Below are 18,195 nucleotides of genomic sequence, written 5' to 3'. Positions count from 1 at the left end.
CTCTTCTCCCGAATACGTTTGGTGTTCCTGGTGGCCTTCATCTCCATAATGGGTAGCACCCCAGGCTCAGAATATATGTGCGAGGCTGCCGCTGTAATTACTTGTCTTACAACCGAAATTTCAGCCGCCTTCGAGGGAGAAAATATTCCGCCGGCAAACGTGCAAAATGACACCACAAGTACCACGGATCATCTTGATAGGTCTGCTGTTGCTGCAGCTTCTAGTCCTTGTTCAAAGCTTCTCGGAAATCCGCAAAATGTGCCCCAAACGTAAGGATTTCTTTTCTCCTCCCAGTAAAAATATTAGGTGCTTATATATCATAAAGACCAGATACAAAATACGAACAAGTGGAGTCCGTCGACTTTCCAGGGAGAATATCTAACATGCCGTGTGAACGATGCAAGTGTTTTTCTGTCGAAGACCTATCTCAGTCTCGGCTGTCATATTACCTCGAAGACATCCTCCCTGATTTGCCAAAGCTCAGGTCCTCCTCGGAGAATGGCTGCGGTCTTTGTAGTGACCTAGTGGAATTTATAACTTCACATCTCGATGGGTCAACTGATTGGCCATTGGCCAAACCTTATGGTATTGAAGTTACCGCCAAGTTAAATACAAAAAAGCCATCTCTATCTACGTTTAGTGGCTTTAACGTGCGCTTCGTTTCTGAAAAGGGAGATCAATCATTACGCGTAGTGTACCGTAAATATGCTCCCAGGAGTGAGTGGATGCCCTTTGATTGAGCCACAGACTTTTTAAGTTGTTCATTGACTTTTCCGACAGCCAGGTCCGTCGATATAAGAATTCCGCGTCTTCGGACTTCTTCAACCCTTTCTCTCGAGAACATATCTATGGTGCGGAGTTGGATTATAGATTGCGAGACTACTCACGACAATTGCCCGAATGTCGGCGAAGTCTGTCTGCCAACTCGAGTCATTGATGTTTCGATTCCAATACCTCTTCTTGCCGAGTCTTCGGGACGAATAGGACGTTATGCAACCCTTTCGTATTGCTGGGGCATATCGCAGGAAAATTCCTACGAGGACCAATATATGACTAAATCCAATACAATCACTTCTCGGATTCGAGGCATGCCACTTGAAGAAATGCCTCAAACCTTCCAGGATGCGGTAAAGACAACTAGATTCCTTGAGATACAATATCTTTGGATCGATGCACTTTGCATTATACAAGACGATCTTAAGGACAAAGAAAAAGAAATTCCCAAGATGACATCAATCTACAAGAATGCGATAATAACTCTCTCAGCAATACAAGCAACAAATAGCAAGACAGGATTTCTTGCTCGAGATGCCATACCAGCCCCAACAATCATCATGCCATACTTATCTTTCAAAGCCGCCCCTCAATCATGTTATTATATGTATGCTGAGCGAGACCAGAAAGCAAGCTCTCAGATAGAAAATAGATGGGGAGGTGATGTTGACAGTTCTGAATGGGATAAAAGAGCGTGGACTTTCCAAGAACGCCTGATATCTCGTCGAATACTTCACTTCACCCAGAAAGCCCTCTTTTTTGAATGTCATACATCAGATATATCAGAAGATGAATACTCGCATGGTATTCACATGTCTACTAAGCCTCCTAGGCAAAACCGTGTGATTGGGACATTAGAGCGTCTTCCGGACCAATTCGTGGTACTTATATTCTTGATGTCTCGAAACGTTCGGGATCTTAAACGGTTTCCCTTTTTCTTGTTTTCCCTTATTAGGCAATACTAATTTGGAGAACATGCAGGTGGACAAGCGAAAGCTTTTTAATACTTACTACAATCTAGTCGCGCGCTATTCAAGTAGATCACTGAGCTACCAAGACGACAAGGAGAATGCGTTCTTCGTAGTCATCTCGCGGTTCAAAGAGGTTCTGCCATCCCAATATGCGGCTGGTATCTGGTTGTGTGATATAACTCAAGTAAGCATCTCTTCGCAAAATCTCACGTCTACATAGTTGGTCATGACACTACCCCTAAAATATTGTTCTCGGCCAAGGTAGAACTTTGAGCAGGTAGAATATTGTTTCAGCCTGCAAACTCTACTATAGCTACTAATACAGATCTATATATTAGGGTCTTTTGTGGGAAAAATCAAAGTGCATACAACAATCTAACACTACTGTTGCAAGTGAAAATATGTGGCCTTCGTGGTCCTGGATTAGCGTGATGGGTGGGGTGTGTATACAAGTCTATTTTCTAAATTCCTCGGGAGTGCTAGCATTTCAAAAAACAACTCCTGAAGTTCCAATCCTTCTTTTTGGGGGCGAATATTGACTTCGTAAACTTGTAGGTCTTTTGGATCTTTGGACCAAACGCCAACCGCCCCCAGCTACAGGGTTTCGGTAGCTCTGATCAGACACCTAGCTATGAACCTCCAGGTAAGGAAACAGGGAATGCTATTCATCTTCCGATATGGTAAATTTCAGATGTCATTAAAAGTGTTATATGGCTTTAATATGCTCCACGACTTTCAAATCATTGATCCGTACCCTCTGAAGAAGTCAAGCTGATACCCCTTTCTTCGTAGGCGACGGTACACCCGCAAAGCTACACGTTCCAGCTGTCATGGTGAATATAGATCAATATATCATAGACACTCGAAGTGTACACAATTCCCGAGCCGTTAGGATTAAGCTCCAGGGAGATACCTTCGGTTATGGTGATTTAGATGGTAGGTCATCGCAGATACCATTTCAAATTTTTGTCCCGAGGTTCACGAGTCAGCGATTGTCTGACGGATATTATCGTGTACCCCCGAAATCTCTATCTCCTAAATGTAAAGCTAACTCCCCATTCCCCGCCAGATTACAGTATTGAGCCAGCCTCCATGCTTATGTGTTGTATTGGAAAAAAGACCGAGTACGTGAAGTATAAGGGGCTGGCAATTGGAGGGCTGTTAGTTGAGCCAGTAGTTGGCGAAAATAATTGTTTCCGTCGAGTCGGATTTTTTGAGTCCTCAGGCCAGCCAGAATGGCAGTTGAACATGCTGGACAATGATATTGAGTATGAAGAACTCGCTGAGGATGCAACGCGTTTGGGACGAAAACATTATGAGCGTTTCAGTGATTTCATTTTTGGTCGATCTGTGGCTTCTATTACGCTGGTTTAGCTCTTCTGCTGGATGATTCAGAGACTAGATGAGATGAACAAGACTACAACTCTAGTCTCCAATGCCCAGTTAAGGCTGTTGGGATGGAGAACGAACGTGAAGGTTGTATGTGCGTATTATTTCAGCGAGGTCAGGTTAAATGGATATTTCCCGAAGTCTGGCGTGTGACTTAAACAAAGACAAGCTATCAGTTCTAGCATAAGTCTTTTTCTGACCTTTCTGGTACTCCTAACGCTTCCGACACTTCTTTCTGGCACTTCTTTCTAACAAGCTACTGTTATACAGCCTCGATCACAGTAGCGTGGGTTACCCAGGGGTTTAGGCGATACTTATGACCTCCGCATTCTTGCATCATCTTTTGAATAACCCATGAGCGTCTATAGATGGACAAGATGTTGAAACAACTAACGGGCCAATTTACGCCTAGTCCTGAACAGACTATTGGCCCGGATCAGCATGGGCGGATGCTATCACTATAGTGTTGCTCATATATAAGAAAGATAATGCTGTCTCACAATCATAAATATCTTCGAGTTTCTTCTAATATTCTCATCATTCAACCAATCTCTATGATGATACAAGACCAACAGACTACTAGGATCTTACAATCAACATAACATCAATTCCTCTCACAACCAGCGCCGACTAGGCCTCATTCTCCGCACCAAACGCTGATTTCGAGCGGATTTCCTCAATAACCTCTACTATTCCAAGCCAATTCCGCACGGCTTCCCCCCTTGGGATTAATAAGCACTGAGGTACGGCCCCACCTTGTTTCAAGTTGGCATTTTCTTATGTTACACAAGTATATAGCAGGCCTCAGGCCAATGGATATTTCTTCTGGATCTCAAAGCTTCTGAGTTAGATCATACTTAATAGATATACCGAACAATGTTATCGCTATTATTCAGTTCCCAGACCTTCCCCTGATCCTCAGACAAATTCAAAAGCTTGTCAATAGCAGCCTGGACACTTGGTTTAGACGCCAGTACAGCAAAAGTAGCTTGATCCTTCACAAACATCTCCTGTGTAGGCTTCTGCTGTGAGACTGACTTCTTCGTCGCCCTCAAAGTATCTACCTCGAATTTCGCAATCCTTGTCACTTAGGTATCAACATGATTCCGTAGTGTCTCTGCCGAAGTGTACGCCGAATTAACCCAGCCGATGCTGGCTGCTTCCGTGGCATTTACTTGTGCCGATGACAGCATGTATTCCATAGTTCGAGATGGTCCTATTGACTCCACGAGCCATTGCAAAGCACCAACATGAATGACTCCAAGAGCATCTTCAGGTGCGCTGAAAACTGCATCCGGACCGGCAAATCGCATATCCATACGCTACTAATACTTAGTACAGTACTATCATGACAGTAAATAGCAACAATCGGGAGGAGGAAAGACTCTTCAGAGGTTCCAGCACAGAAAAGTCATGGAGCAATCAAGAAAGGGTTAGATACCATAAGATGCTCATCACCAGAACCCCAAGCCCGACCAGTAATCTCGCCGACAAAAATTACCGGGATAGAGGAGAGCAAGTTCAAGTTTTCATAGTACATGACCAGCGTGTCCGTTACGTTGACCACAGGTGAAGGGGGGTGCGCGGCACTCAGGAGGTGAAGATCAAGGTGGGCAATGTAAAAGTCTGGGACATCGCTTGAGATGACAACAACTTTAGGTGTAGTCGCAGCAGTGCTGTTTATTGAAAGCAGTTACGAGTTGAATTCTTGGATCAGTTGTGCGTTCCAGAGATTAATAGGTGGATTGGAGATGGTGATGCGCGTGGCACTGCAATCTGGGTTTATGCAGGACTTCTTGAGTAGCTGATATGGAAATAGATCGTTGCCACGAGTATGTGGGATTGTAGTAACAGCTTGAGATATCAAAGCCAGGCCAAACCAGAGCAAGGACTTTATGGTCATGTTTGAATTTGCTATATCGAACGAGAATGAAGAATTGTCTGGGAGCAACTCACTGTCGAGTTTCGATATGCTTCTTATATAGAGCGATCTGGGTATTTGAAATCGAACATAATCAGACAAATGTTTACTTTCAGAAAGTTCAAGTGTTGGGAGGTTTACATAGCCTTTCAGCATTATACTTCTCACCGCAGCAATGATTTCTAAGTAGAAACGCTGTTATTGGCGGCTTCTCATTTGAATAAACGCCGATGATACGATCCACAAAAGAAAAATGTTCCTGATCAGTAATTATTCTCAAGTATCTTAGATAATATGCGTGACGCAAGCTATGGTATTATGTGCTAGAATTAGTTATCATGCGGACTTGATGCATGTCAGACAACTCCAGAACTCTAGTCATCTCCCTTTGCCATTCAAGTATTGCCTATCGCATCTGACATCTGGGATGAAAGTTCGAAATGACTCTCGAATTTTGCTATCACACTTAGTCTCCCGGATCCATAAAATTCAATATCTAAAGCATACCAAAAACGAGCTATAAATACAATGGCGTGGGAACCAGTTGGGTCTTGAAAGAGAATAAAAAGCGATGAACTTGCAAGCCACTCATAAGAAATTTTAATTCGCAATCCATATCGCTGGATTGTGACTTAGGAAACAAAGAAAAGACAGCAGAGCAGTAAAACCATAAATTACACAAGCCGTTGGGTTCTAGCATTCAAGCTAGTAACGGTGCATCTACATGTTTTGAAACCTTTAGGCAAGAATCAGATAAATCATTCGAGTTGAGATTGGAAGAATGCTGGTTTCATGGAAATCATAACTCAAATAATAATAGCAGCAGCCATAGCAAATGCTGTCATCCAGCTCTTATCCTCGTATTAGGGGTGCCCGCCCCGCCTACACCTGTCAAACTAACTCGCTAAAGCCCCTGAATGAGATTCTTGGGGTTATTCCCTAGCCTGGCACGCTCAAAACTACACCGCAGACATGGATTAGAAGTGAGTATTGTTAGAAAGCGATTATAAAGTGGGGTTGCTGTTCAACCGGAACCGTCTTATCCAGGATTGGATGTTGGTAAATGGATTCGACCTTGCTTTAACTCCAAAGGCAATACGCAAAGCTAGGTAAAAAGAAGAGTGAATAATGTCTTAGGTGCCTACACCACTGAGCACCAAGATTTTGGACATCTTCGATTAGGGGTGGGGTGGGAGACATGTTTTCAAGCGCTAGCTGGGTTACATCGACTCTTACAGCAAGTCAATAATAAAGCTGCAGATTATTTCTATACCACCCAAGCACCGGAAGCGAAGGTATCTTCCCGAAGCCCACTACGGATTCCAGTACTAGTAAATAGTGAGATGAACGGTGACGAGTTAAACATGATGGATAGTATATGTATGCATTTTATCCCACTACCCGTGGTACATCAAATGCCAAACCTCCTATCTACGGGCAGAGAATATACGCAGAATTACAACGGATACACTAAAAAGTAGCAACCAACCCATCCCAGATTCGTAAACCTTGCTTGCTTGCGTGCGTGCGCCCAAACTCCAGATGTACAAATGAGCATCTCCCCACGCAGACTCAGAACGCCGATATCCATCCGTCCTGTGATATAAACATCGAGGGCATTATGACAGCCTATCATCCATCTCTCTTATACTCTAACTTTATTCAAAAGTTACACTTCTTCGTCCCCTCCCCATCTCACTCTTCATAATCCATCTCAACTTCCACCCTTGTTCCCAACGCCTCTTTCCCTTCTCGAATCATAGCTTTTAATTGCCGCTCTAACCTCCTCATACTCTCATCCGCCTCCCTCTCCTCCTGCTTCTTCTGCGCTACCCATCTCTGCGCTTCTTTTGCTGCAGGACTTTCCATTGTCTTATTAAGGCTCTGCATCGGAGTGCTTGGTCGGGGAATTTTGCTGTTCGGACTTGAACGAGCTGATGCAAATGAAGCGCCGCGTGATGGTGTTAGTGCTGGCGAGCCGGCATGCGAGACTCGTGATAGCATCGGGCGTCTTGGTGCTGTGCCTGCGCGCGATGCTGGGCGGGCTGGTGCAGTTGAACGACGGCCGGAAGAGGACGTGGTTGGCATGCTGTATCTCGCTGCCCCTCCTGCTCTAGGTTGCGGTCTTGACGGGGTGATATTTTCAGTTGCAGGCGGCGGAACAACGACCCAATTTTTTGCAAGCTCTTCATTTTGGGTATTATTCCTACTGACCTGCCTGCGCTTACTCGGTCTCGCTTCCGGTGTTGGGCGTTGATCTAGGTAGTTGGGTATGAATTCCTCTTCTGGAAAGCGTCCTGGTACGGGTGTGGATTCACGATCTGGTGGTCCCCATGTACTGAAGTTCTTTTCCGTCTCCCAAAAACTCGGTTCTTCGACTTGATAGGGGTTGGATTCGGTATTAGTGTTGAGTGTATAGCCTTGACCACCACCGGCATGAAAACCCCTGAATACTGCACCTCCCCATTGCCAAATCTTGCCCAAGACTGCCTTTCCCCAACCATTCGTAGTCGGACTGTCCCATCCCACCGGTCGACCATTTCCTTGTCTCCCATCAGGGGGTAGTGGGCCATCAAGATCGGAGAATAATCCTCTGCGCGTCTCATGCATATCCCCGTCTAGCTGTTTCCTATACGAAGCATCGCCATATTCGCTCTCGCCCAACTGCAAAGCCCTCATAGTAGGCGTGTCCATGCCACCCGCTAGCACATATTTCGTGTTCACCAATGGTTGAGGGGAGCCTGGGCATCGATCCATTGCACCATCCTCATCATCCATCGCACGGCTTCTCTTTCCCGGCGCAAGGTGGGGGCGGGCAGATGAGGTAGACGTAGTGATAGAGTTCGTGGAGCGCGTGAGGATTAGAGAGGAAGAGGCGGAATCAGAGCGAGTGCGTGGTGGTTGGAAGATGTGTGACTTTGCACCGGAGAGTCGCGGTGGCGCGATGTTGGATGGCATTGGAGAGGGGTTATTGAAGTGCGCCATGATGGTTTGCGCATCAGATTATGATGGCGATGAAGATGAAAATTGTCGCATGCGTTGAGTTGCAAAGGTTGTTGCGGATGTGATGTAGGTATCGTTGTACAAGATGCAATCGCCGAGGCTGATAGGAAGGTAAGACACCCGCTATAGCTGCAATATCGTGGCAAGCTATTCTAAGCTGGGTGAACAGGAGTGCGAATCTAATGCGAATGCGACAAGGAACGAGGATATAAAAATTTTAAAGCTGGATTCAATAATGCACGGACAGGCGATAAGAGAAAGGTGAGGCAGATGAAGCTCTTGTTGCTCGGCCAAATCCCCGCACGTAAACAATACCGAAGGCGGTGAGGATTCTGCCACCACGAATTGAAAGTGAAAAGTTGCGAATAGCTTCACATGCAAAGTTTTGATAGAAATAGACAGAATCTTATATGTTTGTAGTCAAGTCTTCATGAAAGTCATGGATTTCATCTAATCATTGCGGTAAAAACCAGTGGTATCCGTCTAACGCAACGCGATGTAATACAACGCAAATGTAATATCAAGCGACGCAAAACCCCCTCTAGCAACCACATAACTCCGTTTGATGTCCTGTAGCCTATCCAACCCGCCTGCCCTATCCCCCAAGCCTTAATCTCCCGACTTTCATAGCACTCCAACTGTTCTTAAACCACACCCTCTACCCGTTACACCTTGTCACTCTTTTTATGCTCGACCCCGCCCCAAAACTCCTCCCGCTCCTTCAACAACTCATCAGCCCAGTCCTTCACCTCCTGCATAACAATATTTGATGCCACCCACGAGAACTCTCCCAGATCCAGCCTCTTTTCCTCGACCCGCTCATACTCCACCATCTGCAACACCAACTCAATCTTATCAACATCGTGCACGAACTTGCTCTCTAGCGTCTCCGAGTCCTCGTATTCCTGCCACACAGCCCGGAGTTCCACGCCCGTTATGCCGTTGTTGACTTTTTTGAGGAGGGACTGCGTGAAGTAATCCATCGTTGTGCTTTCGCGCCGGTTCTTCTCGGGTTTCGAGACCCCGTCAACGGGCGTGATGTCTCCCACTAATGCCTCTGCCATGTCGTGCACAAGCGCCATCTTTGTGCAGTGGGGGATATTGAGGCGTGACGAGAGGGAGGGCGGCGCAAACATGGTGATGAGGGCCATGCGGTACATGTGGTCGGATATCGATTCGCCTCTGCGGCAATTTCATATTAGCAGAGTTGGCATGCGGGAATAGTTGGGGGCAGGTACTGCGTGATGTTAAACCTGCGCCATCCTTCACGCTTGGTTGTCTTGAGGCGCTCCAGCATATGGAAGAAGGGGACGGGGGAGGACGAGTTGCTTTGTGGTGGTCCTCCAGGGAGTGATGCTACCACTTGTTCAACGGACCATGGTGTCTGCGGGCTGGAGTTGTTTAGGAGGCCTTGGGGGATATTAGCAGAGTCACAACTTGCTACTGGAGTGAAGCTTGCCTGCATCACCGGTTTTGTTTCCGTTGACAGCCATATTAACTGTGAGGCTGAGAAGTGTGGAAGATAGATGAAGGTTGCGCTACAGGGCGATACTGGCACTTTATATAGAAGATCAAAACAACGAAATGTTGTGTTTGAAAATGCGCAAGCATGAAATGTCTTGGTTTGGTGGTTTGCTTTTGTTTGTATATCAGAATTGTATTATTGGACTTGTGGAAATCCGGCAAACAACGGATAGTGGGGAAATCTTACCCCACTACGGCATGTCGAGAGTGGGGTACCTAATGGGACCCACTTGAATATAAAACATCGACCATATGCTTCTACTTTATATATCTTCATATATCCAAAGTCCCGCGACTAGTCCATTCATTCATTCAGACATCTAGGAATCAGCTAACCAAGGTACTGGGGAAGTTCTAAAGTGCAAGTATCAGCAGATGATCCCAAAGGGTCAAGTGACAAGTCCTTGCACATCATCAAGTGATCAAAATTGTTCCAATGTTAGTAGAGCGCTCATCAACCTTCCACACATGTATTCATAGCTCTCGCCTCCCCAAAAACTGACCAACAGAAGAGCAGCACAGCGTTCCAGGGATTCCAGCCCCGCCTCCGCCCTCACCCATTCCTCCTAGTCGTATTCCACGTCCAGAGCCAAGAAGGCACAATACCAGCTCCCAAAGGCCATTTTCTTTCTGTTTTTGAATGTACTCCAAGCTATACAAAGGGGCGAAATATAGGTTCTTCAAAACTTTTACAACTTCCAGGTTGCTTTTCAGAACTTCGCTAGCTAAAGCCGCTCAAAAAGCAGTATCTTTTGCTACTGCGTCTAGTGATACATATATCCAGGGACCACTATAGCACTTGAAGCTATTTGAAATGTACCTTTTTTTCTATTGTGAATTTTCGTTTTTTGGTGTTTTTCCTGGGCAAATCTAGCAGTCAGGGGCAACTCGCTTGGTTAGCCCTTCTTTGGGACTCGGCATCCAGAGACTGTTGATATAAAAGGGATAGGCATACTTTCAAGTGTATAGAAGTATAGTTTGTGCAGACCCTTTCCGAGTTTTAAACATGGGAATCATCACGAGGCATTGGTGGGAACATTCCTTTCACCTGTGAATCAAGCGCTCTGGATCCCCGGCTTCAAAATCGGTGACTAGCTTTCCTTCCCATTATTTACTTCCCACGTTATTCATCACCCTCGTTGATTGTACCACTCTCCGTTTCCATATCTTAGTATTCCCGCCTTCACACATACACACCTTATCTTACCTGTCAAAATCTTTTTACACCTGGTTTACACCAAGTCTTGAAACCACAGCCACCCAGCAGAATGTCAAACGCTAAAAACATCCTATCCACCGACGAGAAACTCCACAACCGCGACTACCTCTGGATAGACATCAACCTCGAAAGCAACGAAGTGACACAAAACGAAGTGCTAGAGCCCTCCATCCAAACCTTCATCGATTCCCTCGACACGTTCAAGTCACTGCCGTTAGAATCTTCCGGCCCAATTTTCCAGCGCGTTGTGTTTAGGGGGAGGCGGAAGGACGTTTTTCATACGCACGATGGAGGATTCTTACCGGAAGATGAAGAGGTGTCTGATGGTTCATACAAGGGCAAGACAGAGTCACTTATTGCGGATGATTTGAGTGAGGGGAGTGAGAAGAGCGGGAGGAGTGAGGAAGGTTCTGAAGTTGAGGAAGGGGAAGCATCCAAGGGTAAAGTCACAGATGGAGGGAAGTCCAAAGTGCCAGCTACCAAGAAACTGCGGAAAGCGGTTCGTGCGGAAGATGACGCGATTCGCAGTAGCGATGCGGATGGTGAATTCAGCGGCCGAACGGAAATTGGTCTTGCGGCTGCTTGCACGGTAGTATTTATCGCAGGAGTATGGATTTTGGGAAGTTAGATGGATAGATGGAATCTGGCGAATGTAGTTTTGAGGTGGCAATATGCTAGCAATCCTTTCGAATGTTTTCGGTCTCTTTTCACAAGTAGTATGTCTATTTCAAGGTCATATGATGCAGCTTGTAGTCTGATTCAAAAGGAAGAATTTGTCTGCCATTTCCCAGTCATCCTCTATAAACATACCACGGTATATTCTAATCATAAGATGAAGCTGCCTTTAGCTAGATCGACGATATAAGATCAGACTTTACGTTAGTCGCCCACGACCAAATGGGAAGTTATGATTATCCATTAGCGAATGAGAAGCCGGTTCATGACGTGAAATAGACGATTAACTCGAAAAGGAAGCTTAGACATGTCGACCCCTGAGCCGAAGCGGAAGGATTCAGGGACCGAAGCTAAGAATGCAGACAGCAGCTTGATCTGATCCGCTTGTTTGGGGGTAAGTCGCTCTCCACAACTTGAAAAATGGTTTAGATGGTGCATGTGCCATGATCAATGGCCTTGATAGGCTTGAGATGTTATATCGGGCCGATCGAATTCCTGAAAGATACATGTTACTTATGCATGTACGATGGCAGGTACTACCCCACATGCATATGCAAAGACTATATGACACGATGGATTCCCCTTTTGCGATAGTAGAAGGGTTTTTAACTGCTCTGTCGGTAAGTTTATGAGAAATGGCACCTATTCTCACCCACTTCGTTGTTGCAATTCTCATTGCTCAGGCATATTGTATCCCAACCTCTAGAAAAGAACGAAGTGAAGCGGTCTTGCCAGACTTCGTCAACACCTATGGTAGGTTATTCATCCCTTGTCGGAGACTATTACTTACAAACAATTGTGGATTATATTACTCGCCTTGTGATCTGTACTGATATGTGAATTCAGCACCTATGGTATATCTTCATTCTACCGAGAACTACTTTCCCTCAGACCTAGGCGCTCAAATAGCAAACACACAGCCAGAGATTGATTATGAAGTGGTGGAAGGAGCGCCAAGTCCCCTGACGCTCGACAATCTTGATTCTCTAAACGCACTCAACGGCAGCAACATCTACTTAACTTCCATTGAAAGCACCACTTCCAATCCCCAACCAGAATGGCTGAAAGGTGTTGTCCCTGATTCGACCGGCAAGACCAACGGGGCAGTGAGTTGTTCTATCGTCGTGAATGATTATGGAAATGGGACGGTTGATGCTTTCTACATGTATTTCTATGCGTAAGTCCAAAACCCGCCATCAGAAAGACAAAGCTAATAAGCATGCAAGATATAACTGGGGCGGTAAAGTAATTGGCCTTAACTTTGACGATCATGTCGGAGACTGTAAGTAACTAAAATCTCTATTTCCATCTCCTCACATTCCGGGTATGTACTTACAGAACACAGGGGAGCATACAATGACGCGCTTCTCCAACGGAGAACCCCAAACAATATGGTACTCTCAACACGGAGCCGGCGAAGCGTTTGAATTCTCCGCTGTTCCCACATACGCCGATGGCGTTCGGCCAATCGTCTACAGCGCCAACGGGTCTCACGCAAACTATGCCACCAGTGGCACACACGACCATACGATTCCTGGACTCGACCTGCCTGTCGGCGTCGCTCTTGTTGACTATACCGACGATGGGTATATGTGGGATCCAACACTGAGCGCGTATTACGCCAGCGTTAGTTTTGCGAGTGGCACCACCACACCGGTCTTCGCAGCTTATGATAGCACGACACCTGTAAACTGGTTGAACTTTGTGGGGAAGTGGGGGGATGAGCAGTATAATAGCTCTTATCCGGGGCAGTATGATGTTTTTGGTCAGTATAGGTATAGTGGGGGACCGACGGGGCCGGAGGCTAAGGATTTGAATAGAGGGGAGGGAACATGTCCGTCGGGAGATTCAGCTCCTTGTATTGTTCTACCCGCAGTTACTGCTGGAGAGAGAATGTAATGAGAACTTCTATAGTATTTTGTATAAAAACAAAATGCAACGCTTAAACAACTCTCCTTTCAAATGTGTCACACGTTGGCGCTGCCACAGCGAGGATAGCTTGCATCAAGGAATGAGAAGTCCTGGGTGTATCTGGTGGCAAGGATTACGACGTCAGGCTTACAGACTACCTGCTTCATAAGCTCGGCTTCAGGTCTACTATTCTCAGTGAAGTGAATAATACCGTTGCTATTAATACTTTGAGGCTAAGGAGCTAAACTGATCTCACGACCCTTAGTATTAACGTTAGGGACGTTAATAATGCCTGCTCAAATCTTGTTGATAAGAGAGGGTTATATTTAGGCAGGACGGTAAGGTGCACTGATGTAGGGGATAGCATTAGTTGACTTGTTAAAGAACACTTGACAAATCAATACGCTTTAAAGACGATAACAACGTGGACAGGAAGTTAGATAGTGACTTACACTTGGACGCATGATAGCGCTCCGGAGAAACACTTCCAATCCATTAATCATAACCGAGCTGCGTTCAAGTTGCAACCCAGGAGGTTCGCTTCGCAAATTTATCCTAATGATCCCAAGCTAAGGCTGAGTCCCGGAGGACAGAGTGGGCATATATAGTGTCAAAGAGGCTCGAGGCACTAATATTATAAGGAACATTAGGCTTCTCTCTTAATAAAGGCTTCTGCCTGAAAACAATCAGATCAGGAGCACGCTAATATAGAGTTATATTAGTAAGATAATAGTAGAATCTATAACGATGGCTTAGTGTAATAGATTTTATATTAGATTTAACTGCTAAGTAGACAAGATTCATCCCCGTCTCACCGCTGTCTAGAATTAAGATATCATTCCTCTCTTTAAATTGCATGCTATGCCTAAACTGCAATAAGTGTATAATAATAGGTATAATGTCTAGACCTCAAATATAGGGATATTTGGTAAGACATATAAGCTAGAGCAGATAGCAATAGCATCATATTATTACTAAGTGTATCTATACTTTAGGTAGTAAATAATATCACTACTATCTTTAGCGCGATTAACCTTTATAATAGTAGTGTTAATAAAGACAGAAGATAAAAGGCCGAACTCTACATAGTAGTCCTCTAGGTAACGAGTGTAGTCCTCTACTAGCATGAATTATAGAGTGTTAGATAAGCAGCGAAAACTAAAGAATAAGGTGAGTTACCTTTGAGGGATAAGCTATTGTTATTAATATGTTTAATAAAAATTCTTTTCTTCAATCCTAAAGATTCCCTTATACCCCCACGCCCACCGCTCCATCCTACTCAACGCTCAACCTGCCTAAAATTTTAAAATGCTGCACTGTATAAACTCAGTCGGTTACGCAGTATTTCTTTCTCTCTCTCTCTCTTTCTTTCTTTCTCAACCAACCCCAGCATCTCCTCGTGCTCAGTTTCGGCATACGGGGGTAACGAGTTTTGTCAAGAAGAGGAAGCCGGAGTAGGTGCCTAGATGATAAGCTGTGAAAATACCAATAATTGATATAATGATGAGGAATAAAACATGTATCTAAAGGGAACAAGAGGTAAGCAAGTTGGACAGACAAACGCAGCTGTTGCACTTGGGTATATTATGTTGTGATTCGGTCACTATGTACTTCGAACAATAGTCTTGCCGAAGCCTGCAGCCAGCAGTCTTCATACCGCTCCACTTCACTTTTCAATCCTCACTGTCATCCTCCATCAACCTGGTCGGGCTGATAGCCGGACTGGTTGCTATCTTCGGTCTGCTTTTGAACACACTCTCATAATCCGGATCTCCCTCAATCAACTCAATAGCACTGGTATTAACCTCCTCTTCCACTTTGGGAAAGAAGGTCGACTCTCGCTGTTTCTTCTTGGAATCTTTGACGCTCTTTCTTCTCTCTATTTGAGCCCTCTTCTGTGCCGCTTCGAAGCCTGCCATACTTTTGCGGGTGCGTTCGATTAAGCCTGCGTGCAAGTCTGTCTCGAGAGTGGGTGTTCTTGGTGCCATGGATTGTCGAGGCTTGATTGAGAGGCGTACCATATCGAGATCGTCATCAGACCTAATAGTGGGTTAGCTGGCTACAGTATGTAGGGTTATGTACTCGGGTAACAAAGTAGACTTACGAGTACTGAGAATGCGAAGGTCGAGCCATAGAAAGTCGAGTACGTTCTGCTAAAGAAAGTGTATGGCGAGTCTTCTTAGGGGACGGTGACGCCGCAGCCATAGAATTCAATATATCATCTGCAAGATCGGATTCGCTAGCCTTGGGAGGATGCTGTGGCGAAGGAGTACGAGCAGGAGGAAGTGGTGACGGTGAGCGTTCTTTTCTGGGTGGCGTCATCGTAGATTCTCGAGGTCCGTCTTCCTCTTTTGTCCTGATAGTCAATGTGTGAGTCTCGTATTCAACGGGCTCTTCTACTGCAACTTCCGGTTCTGATGGCGGAGTACGGGATATTGATTTTGAAGCGAGGCTGGTGAATTCAAGTGAAGGCTCATCGGTCTCACTGACAGAAGCAGAGGCAGAAGACCATCCTTCATCATCAACAGGGTTTTCTTCCTCCTGTTGCTGTGGAATAAGTAATGAAGTGCGCTTTTGAAGTGTCAAGCTTTGTCGGGGGCGGCTAGCTCGGCTTCGCGGCTTGCGGACAGCTGCTATTTCTAATTTCATATTCTCGATGATACGGTTGTACTCCTCTAAAGAATCACTAGCAAAAAGGGTTAGCATTACACAATGAAGATTCAAGGGAATTTGGGAGATTGGGGAGCTTACCTAGTCGTGTTGACAGATTCCCCAGAACTGCGACCAACTTGAAGACTCTCGTGTCGATTGAAATTTAGATCAATCTTTTTGGGTCCAACCATGGGCAACTCCTTTTTGGAAGGCGAGACCGTTGCATTCTTCGACAAAGTCTTGCTGAAATCCTGCCATCTGGCTAAGCGACTTTCCTGGCCTTTGACTCTGGCATCTAACTGTTCTAAAAGGCCAACTCTTTCTTTGCTTTCGATATCACCAATGGTACCATTCTCCACGTGCTTCCATACTTTATCAAATCGCGTAGTTAAAAGTCCATCCTCACCAACTCTGCTATCTCCATAGAGCACCGTGCCTAGCCATTGTTCATTGCCAGACCAGTTCTTGTGCACTTGGTCTTGTAGAACCCCCACTTCCTTAGATGAAACTTGATCGTACGATGCACGTTCCTTTAAAACTTCTTTGAGCTGTTCATGTCGACGTGTAATGCGGCGTTCGTTCAATTTGAGAAGATCCGAAAAGTCTTGATATCTCGCTCTAGTTTCGTCCTTCTCGTGCAAATGTTTGCTAAGTGAAGCTTTGTGTGCCAGTATCAATGTCGATAGCAAAGTTCGTTCTCCAGAATACGAGAAATTTTCGAAGGCCAGATCCTTTGCAATTGCCCCGGGTTCTAGACCTTCCTCTACCAGCACTTTCTTGAGAACCACATTCGAGAATACTGCTAGCACTTCTTCTAATCTTTCACCCTTGCACTCATCCAACATCGTCTTCCTTAATAGGGTGTCCCGTCCCAAAACACCCGACTTTTTCGCATGATCGAGACTTCGAAAAAGGGCGGTTCGAAGGTTGAGAGACTGCAAAGGCTCGAGGGGAGGAAAGAAGGGTTGGAGTTTCTAGCATGATTGTTAGTTTTGCAGAAGACCAGAAGAAGGAACCACATGCGTTGCGCGTTTCTTCGGGGTCCCAAATAGCGAATAGCTGGTACAGGGCCCACTCGACACATTGTATCCGCTTCTTCTGGTTCTGCTGCGCATCCTTCTTCGTCGACAACGTCTCATTCGTGATGTCTGGCCAGTCTTTTTGCAGATCGAGGTCCAGCAGTCGTAGATTAGTCAGGAATAGCGAGACATTGGAGATTCCCTGAGTGGACTGAGAGCTTGCTGCAGCGGCAGGCATTGGTTTCAAGCTGCTGGACGGAGGAACTCGCAGACTTCGCGTCCTTGCGACTGGGGGATTGCTGGTTGTAGGGTACATGCTGGAAGACGGGCATGAATGTGGTGTAACAATAATAACATTGTTCTATGGGCTATTTTTGAAGTTTGGTGGTAGAAAGTGGTCTCACCGCAGAGTAGACCAACGTGGGGTCGAAGAGTAAACAAATCGCGGTCAGAGAAGCTGAAGCTGTATCGTCATCATGTGATCCAACATGGCAGGATGGAAGAAACTCTTGGCATCTTGGCATCATACAACCTTAATTTTACCTCAGATCCATTTCTCTCTTCTACTCCTCTACTCTTCTAATCTTCACTTCTCGCAAACATGAAGTTGGTTGTGGGCGATGTCTGGCCTCAAGTGAGTTGTTCTCCCGCTCCACCAAGGGGTGGACCGAGAAGGAGCCAACGCAATACAGTACATCCAAGACAATTGCTTGCCATGGTATTTGGAAACCTGTTCTTGAATTGTTGGGGAATTTGCTGTTGCCCTTAAGGACTTGCTTGTTTGACATGGTCTTGTTTCCCCTTGAGTTTGCGGAGGTACCTCAGTAAGCGCTGATGTATCTCCAGACCATCCAAGTCTTTCCAAATTAGCCCATCTGCATGCTCTATTACCACGTTTATTCATCTATCTCTTGATTTTGTAGTGTATTTCATGTGAAATTCCACTCACAAGGTTTAGACAGTGTGTCACTAGCATACAGGCGGGCTCGTATTCAGCAGTGGGACATCTCATGGACCGATGCAGTCCAGTCATCCACTACGACCACGGTCATTGGGTCCGAGATCCGAGTCGTAGATTGTGGAACCGGGTTCTGTTTGTAAATATGCATATTATCTGCTCTCGGCAATGGCAAATGT

The 18,195-nt window shown here is 45.6% G+C and overlaps 5 protein-coding genes across 5 annotated transcripts; 2 read left to right on the top strand and 3 right to left on the bottom strand.

The window, feature by feature from the left end:
• Window positions 1-48: 48 nt before the first annotated feature.
• LHYA1_G007072 (uncharacterized protein) lies at window positions 49-3,119 on the top strand (the record flags this gene model as incomplete). The annotated part of the gene is made up of 7 exons (XM_031152004.1): window positions 49-269; window positions 326-717; window positions 781-1,655; window positions 1,756-1,929; window positions 2,301-2,388; window positions 2,538-2,681; window positions 2,815-3,119. The coding sequence occupies 7 exons, from the start codon at window positions 49-51 to the stop codon at window positions 3,117-3,119; spliced, it is 2,199 nt and encodes a 732-aa protein (XP_031003283.1).
• An 872-nt stretch (window positions 3,120-3,991) lies between these two features.
• On the bottom strand, window positions 3,992-5,037 carry LHYA1_G007071 (putative enoyl-CoA hydratase, mitochondrial; the record flags this gene model as incomplete). The annotated part of the gene is made up of 4 exons (XM_031152003.1): window positions 3,992-4,214; window positions 4,266-4,456; window positions 4,576-4,771; window positions 4,832-5,037. 4 exons carry the CDS (start codon window positions 5,035-5,037, stop codon window positions 3,992-3,994), a joined length of 816 nt encoding a protein of 271 aa, XP_031003296.1.
• A 1,713-nt stretch (window positions 5,038-6,750) lies between these two features.
• On the bottom strand, window positions 6,751-8,040 carry LHYA1_G007070 (uncharacterized protein; the record flags this gene model as incomplete). The annotated part of the gene is made up of 1 exon (XM_031152002.1): window positions 6,751-8,040. The coding sequence occupies one exon, from the start codon at window positions 8,038-8,040 to the stop codon at window positions 6,751-6,753; it is 1,290 nt and encodes a 429-aa protein (XP_031003282.1).
• A 4,071-nt stretch (window positions 8,041-12,111) lies between these two features.
• On the top strand, window positions 12,112-13,375 carry TDA6_1 (putative vacuolar protein sorting-associated protein; the record flags this gene model as incomplete). The annotated part of the gene is made up of 4 exons (XM_031152001.1): window positions 12,112-12,229; window positions 12,368-12,653; window positions 12,703-12,758; window positions 12,822-13,375. 4 exons carry the CDS (start codon window positions 12,112-12,114, stop codon window positions 13,373-13,375), a joined length of 1,014 nt encoding a protein of 337 aa, XP_031003287.1.
• A 1,685-nt stretch (window positions 13,376-15,060) lies between these two features.
• LHYA1_G007068 (uncharacterized protein) lies at window positions 15,061-17,374 on the bottom strand (the record flags this gene model as incomplete). Its single annotated transcript, XM_031152000.1, has 4 exons — window positions 15,061-15,427; window positions 15,492-16,073; window positions 16,139-17,013; window positions 17,120-17,374. 4 exons carry the CDS (start codon window positions 17,372-17,374, stop codon window positions 15,061-15,063), a joined length of 2,079 nt encoding a protein of 692 aa, XP_031003288.1.
• Window positions 17,375-18,195: the final 821 nt, after the last annotated feature.

This window comes from Lachnellula hyalina (assembly GCF_007821495.1).
Source record: "Lachnellula hyalina strain CBS 185.66 chromosome Unknown contig00128, whole genome shotgun sequence".
Classification (NCBI taxonomy): Eukaryota; Fungi; Ascomycota; class Leotiomycetes; order Helotiales; family Lachnaceae; genus Lachnellula; species Lachnellula hyalina.
This window is presented reverse-complemented; position numbering and strand designations above follow the sequence as displayed.